The 6,040-nt window shown below is 45.6% G+C and overlaps 1 protein-coding gene across 2 annotated transcripts in view; it reads left to right on the forward strand.

Moving 5' to 3' along the window:
* Nucleotides 1-4,120, forward strand: part of LOC104980009 (chromosome unknown open reading frame, human C12orf49) — a 16,679-nt gene extending 12,559 nt beyond the window's left edge. Inside the window, exons 3-5 of one of the 2 annotated variants that reach the window (XM_010828554.1) lie at nt 448-599; nt 983-1,096; nt 3,146-4,120. In XM_010828554.1, coding sequence (XP_010826856.1) covers nt 448-599; nt 983-1,096; nt 3,146-3,229 — 350 coding nt within the window. In that variant the 3' untranslated portion in view covers nt 3,230-4,120. The remainder of the gene's footprint in view (nt 1-447; nt 600-982; nt 1,097-3,145) is intronic. The other variant, XM_010828556.1, reaches the window with a different exon arrangement.
* Nucleotides 4,121-6,040: the final 1,920 nt, after the last annotated feature.

The following is a 6,040-nucleotide window of genomic DNA, read 5'->3' on the forward strand; positions in this document are numbered from 1 at the left end:
GTATAGTGTAAACATAACTTTTATATGCACTGGGAAACCAAAAAAGATACATGTGATTGATTCATTTTATTTCGGTGGTCTAGAACCGACCCTGTGATATCCCCCAGGTCTTCCTGTACTATTATTTAGGATGAACAATAATAGAAGTGTCCTGGTGGGCTGCCATCTATAGGGTCGCACAGAGTTGTTCACAACTGAAGTGACTTAGCAGCAGCAGCCTACTTATAAAATAGGAGTCTGTGTTTCCTATAAACTGCTGCATGCAGGTAGCAAGCTCTGATTGGATACTGTCTGATTCCAAACTCTGTGGTCTTTAGGATGCTGCTGACTCCAGACTCCGGCTGTGTGTTCTTTGGGAGCAGGACTTTGATTGCTGCCGTGTGATCGCCCCTGGTGGACAGGTAGGGGACTGCTAGGTGTATACTCAGGTTAGTCTCTGACTTTCAGGTTACGTTTGTGAGAGGAGAGATTTGCTGGTGAACGGCTGCTGTAACGTCAACGTCCCTGGCACGAAGCAGTACTGCTGTGACGGCTGCTTGTCCAGTGGCTGCTGTAGCGCCTACGAGTACTGTGTCTCCTGCTGCCTGCAGCCCAACAAGGTATGGAGAGTTGCTCCTTGTGCTGCATCTCCTTTCATTTTTCTGCTTGCATTTCACATTGAGCATTAGAATCTTTCTGTGGGATTCTTTGAAAATAGAAGAGAACCTGGTGTAGGTGTCAGAAATGGCTGCTGTGAGGTAGCCTTTGTCTGCAAGGGAAGGAGGTAGTTCTCTTTCCTCCAGCTATGCCTTGGTAGAGTGGGCTGTTGTATTCCCAGTCAGATGTCTAAAGAATAGGACACCAGCCTCCTGCTCATGTAAGCCTCTCTTTCTCTCCCTCCCCTCCCTGCATCAGCAGTCTCTTACTTTAGGAGAAGTTTCCAAGGTTACCTTGTGCTGTTGAGTTTGGAATTTATTATAGGTACTAACTTTTGTTTCCACAGCAACTCCTCCTGGAGCGCTTCCTCAACCGGGCAGCTGTGGCATTCCAGAACCTCTTCATGGCAGTTGAAGATCACTTTGAATTGTGTTTGGCTAAATGCAGAACCTCATCCCAGGTCAGAAGCCATGATGTCTCGGGTGGCGGGGTGGGCCAGTGGGAATCAACGTCTGGAAGAAAACTTGAAAATCCGCACTGGGGGCCCTTTGGTGGGGTGATAATGGAGAAGAGATTTAAATGGAACTTTGAGGGATTGATTGTACAGTCATCCCTTGGTATCTGAGGATATTTGGTTCCAGGACCCCAAATTCCTAAATGCTCATATAAAATGGCATAATGTTTGCATATTACCTCCCTCCATCCTCCCATATGCTTTAAAGCATTTCTAGATTACTTATAATAACTAATACAGTGTAAAGGCCATGTTTTGCTTTTTGGAACTTTGTGGAGTTTTTTGAAATACTTTTGATCTGCCGTTGGTTGAACCCATGTATGCAGACCCTGTGGATACGGAGGGCTGACTGTATTTAGAATGTCAACGTGAGATTTATATGATTTAGGGATGTAAAATATTTATATTTATTTAAATCAAGGTCTAACTAACTTGCATGTTCCCTGACTGATTAGCTTGTTTGCATTTTAAGTCCTACTAGTCAAATTCTTGAGAGAAGCTCTCTCCTCTGTCTTTGACTGAAATTTGACTAAGGCTTTCAAGCCACCACTCATTTAGAGTGGGTACTAAGTTATTCTGGGACAAAAATGTGGTTCATTTTAGGATTCAAGGGCATGGGGCAGGTGGGTGTAGAAAAATACACAGATAAATCTGTAGGTTGTTAAGCTTTCAGTACTTTCTAGCATGTTGTCATTAAATGCTTTGCTCTTTGGGCATTGAACATGGCACCAGCTGCTGAAAGTGTCTGAACCTTTTTGCCTTTTGACTTCCCGTCCTCTGCTCTCAGCCTTTGTGATTGGGTGGTGGTTGGAGGGCTCTCTGTAAAATCACCAAATGTGTTCGTTATACAAGCACATTTCCTCTGGCTTTCCTTCATGGTGTCTCCAAGATTGACCTGGCTCTGTCTGAGATCCATGACTCATTTGCCATTCTCTGGAACTCTTACACCCTTTGCCAGATTTCTGTAGTCCTCCTTTGGGTTTTATGATACTCTGTATGTCTCTGATCTGCTCTTACGGCATCTAGCATTGTTGGGTAAATGTTTCAGGGATTATAATGAGTATTTGAAACATGAAGAAATTCCTAATGGCCTTGTTTTGCTGAAAGAGCTTTCCATTTGAATGGACTTTAAAGGAAATGTGGAGGAAGTTTGAACCCGTGACTTTGATTCATACTCTCATTCTGAGAAATGGAAAATAGAAAAAAGGCCAGGTGTTTTCTTTCCTTAACTGATAAAACCCAGGAGTTAATACCAAACTTGACTGAAGATGCTAAACTTTCTTGACTTTGCTTTTTCATTGTAAAGAGAAAATTCCCAGTTGCCAATTTGCCTTTATAACAGTGTCCCAAGAAGCAGAGTTGGCTGCACGACTATAAATTGGATTAATACTTACAATTTAGATATTTAGCCTTGGTCTTAGACTAATTAATGAATTCTCGACTAGCCAAAAATTCAAGTTGCTTGTATGAAAACAAATTGCTGAAAAATTAGTCATTGAGGCTGATTATCTGTAGTCACACTTCATTTGCTTGGCCAGATGTGGTCAAGCATTTGTGTGGTACCATGGTGTTTTGCTCATGTGCCAGCCCTTAGATACACAAACCTTGATGGAAGCAATTGGAAGTGCAACTCCTTCATCTCTGCAGGGTGCAGTGCCAAGGACTGAATTACTTTGAAGCGCAGGGTCAAGTGCAAGACACCTGTTGGATCTTAATCTGACTTAAAATAATTTGAGGGAAGTTTATTGTCTCAGGTTGTCCCAGTCACAGCTAGGTTTTAAAAAACTCACTCGTGTGTGTAAAAGAAACGGTCCTGTGACGCTCTGTCCTTTCTCATGCCCTTCGTTGGCATTCCATGCCGAGCATCCGCCTTGGTTGCAGAGGGTGCCCTGGTGACATTTTGGAGCTGGGCTCACCTGGGCTCCCGCAAGGGGCGTATGCTGGCCGCCATCCCGCTCTCTCTCACAGCGTTCTCCTCTTCCGTTTTGCCAACAGAGCGTGCAGCACGAGAACACCTATAGGGATCCCATAGCAAAGTACTGCTACGGAGAGAGCCCTCCCGAGCTCTTCCCCGCGTGACGCTGTGGGGTCTCGGCCCTCTGGGAGGATGTGCTGCTGAAGAACTTGCAGCCTGAAGCTTTTCTCTGGTCTTCAAGAGAAGACTTGATTATGACCACTTCTTGTGCTGTGCTCTGTGGCCTCATTCGCCCCCGGGCTGACCAGATGGACTTGCTCCGTAAAGCAGTTGGAAACGCCAGCGGGTTGAATTCGAGAAAGACAGAACGGCGGGTGACCTGGCGGAGGCATCGGCGCTCTGGGCGCCTCAGCCCTGCGGCTGCTTGGGAACCTGTGGGCCCTTTTGTGTGTTCTCCCCGGGCCCTTCACTGTAAAGTTATTTATTGGACTTCTTTGGAGTGGTGGGAAAATTCTGTTTCCTGTAGGAAAATGTTTTGCCTTGACAGTGGAATATATTCAAGGAGATTGTTGTTCTTGGTGGTGTTTTCTTGTGTTCTTGAGTTTCATGAGTGAAATCGTCCCTTCACCCACTAAAACTTTGGCCTCTTAAAACTTGCATGTTCTCTCAAGCTGATTTATTTTTGGTTTTGTTTTGACAGCATCTTCAGGAGTGCACCCTGACTTCTAAAATTGTCTAGAAACTCAGATGCTGTTCCCTTCTCATCCTGTGCTAACTTTCTGGCATCTGGCACTGTGTGCTCTCAGGTTTTTTTCTAGTCTGTTTGGATATGCTTGTTTACTGATGTGCATGCATTGTTTTAACCAGAAATTCTGCCTTGTTGTCCTGGAGGGTTTTGTTAATTGTTTCCTACGCCCTGGTTGAAATGACTGGTCTTCTCAGCCCTGGAACATCAGGAGTCTCAAGAAAGTCACCTGCGGGGCGGCCTCCTCCTCTCCTGACATGGGAACCCAGTGTTAAGGTGATTCCCAAGTGAAGATACATCTCGAAACTGACTGTAAGTGGTCCTCTTTTATTGCTTTCAGCTTCAGGAGATGTAACAGGTACAGACGTTTGGTTTCTCTATGATTTACAGAGACGAAGAACAAAACTCAAGTTTCTGTCAAGGTGCTAAAGGAGACATCTACCCTCGGTGGATTCAGGATGCACAGGCGCTGGTCTGCTTACTTGGGGCCTCCTGTGCTTCTGGTACAACAACCCCCTCTGGTCAATGCCAGCAGTATTTGGGGCTTAGATCAAGACATCGTGACTGTCGCATAATACAGCTCTTTGCTCTCAGAAGTCATGCTATCACACACAGTTCTTTCCCAGAGCCCTTCACTAACCTCTGGATCTGTCAAGGTCTCCCTTGTTCTTTGTCGGTTGTTCAGCTGCTGCCCTTGGAGCAGAGCATAGGTTTTGCAGCCCGCTTTCAGCGTGTTTATTTCAGTGGAGCTTTGCCTTTCTGTATCTCTGAAGTCTGCATAGTGGAAATTTCCCTTAACTCTTTCGCATTATTTCTCACCCTTATCTTCCCAAGCTAGTTGTCCCCCTAAGTCCACTTTCTTAGAGGGTAAACTATCTGGCAGTTGTTTTTAAATGTTAGATCCCAGGAAGTTTATTTAGTGTGCATCAGGCTCTGGCTTCTGTGTGTGTTCTGTGGAAGCGTGAGTACGTCTACTGTTTCGTCATCTCACTGCTTTTGGTAACCCAGCCTGTCTCCTGGTGGTTGTCACTGACAAGCCTCTCCTTTGAGCTTATTTGAACCCTTGAGCAATAACTCACAGTAGATTTACTGTGGAAATAGTTTATATCAAAGGTCAGCCATGTCTGTTTACTCTGTATTTGAACATTGGTGTGCATGTTTTGCATTTTCACTGCTTTCAAGGTCTTTGTAACTTAAGTAGAAAATTAAGCTGTCTGTTCCCACCTTCTAGATGGGGTGATAGAGTGAAGTGACTTCCCTGGGTCTCCACGACAGAACCAGAACATGACCTTCATCTGCTGCTTGGTGGTCCACTGTCCTTCCCGGTGCCCCTCGCCTGCTCCAGTGCTGACTCATCTATAAACACTCCCCTGAGAGCATATAGATCTGGATTGTCCAGGCCAGAGGAGAGGAGAGGTGGCATAAGTAGTCAGATTGGGTCAATAATCCAAAGGTCATTTTCATTCAGTCCTGGAATGTGTTTCTCTGTACTGTAGTCAGTTGAGAGGTGTGTTAACTGTTTTGGGAAACTCAGGGTACTGCAGACTGTGTAGCGAAGCCTCCCAAGGACCTGGAACATCATGGGCCTCCCCAGGCTTCCAGCCTGGACCCCTCTCTACTCCCCTCTCTGGTTTGTTTCTGGTTCCTTCAATTGCAAGTTTCCACAATTAGGAATCTTGTCTTAGTTTTGTATGCCCAGAGCTCAGCAAAGTGTGTGATACACATTGGGTTTTAGGAAAAGATCAAAGATGAAATGAGAATTCCTTTAGAAGAAAATGTATTAAATTCCGAATGTTTGGGGTGAAAGGTAATTGGCTAATTTAAAGCACTTCCCCCAGTTCTGAATCTTAACTGCCGTGCTTGTTGGTGGAGCTGTAAAGATATGTCCTGATAGGGAAAGAAACGTTCCGTGAAAAGGGTGCTGTACAGAAAGGGCCACCCGCCTCAACGCAGCCTGGGATTCGGGGTGGCCCTGGACCCGGCAGCGCTGGAGCTGGTATCGAAGGAACAACTCTGCAGCTCTTATAAAAGCGGCGGATAGGATTTTCGAACATGGTTTGCAGCTTTCAGCCTGTTCCCAGACTGACTCGGAGGCTGTCTAGGGAGTGCCTCAGTTGGTGAGGCTGCACAGGTGCTGTGGGAGCTGTGTGCAAGATTCCGAGCAAGCTGTTCCCATCGTTGGGATTTGCAGGTAAATTGTAAATGGGCAGAGACGTTGCTTCTTTAATCT

Source organism: Bison bison, unplaced genomic scaffold, assembly GCF_000754665.1.
Source record: "Bison bison bison isolate TAMUID 2011002044 unplaced genomic scaffold, Bison_UMD1.0 scf7180017864495, whole genome shotgun sequence".
In the NCBI taxonomy this organism is placed as follows: domain Eukaryota; kingdom Metazoa; phylum Chordata; class Mammalia; order Artiodactyla; family Bovidae; genus Bison; species Bison bison.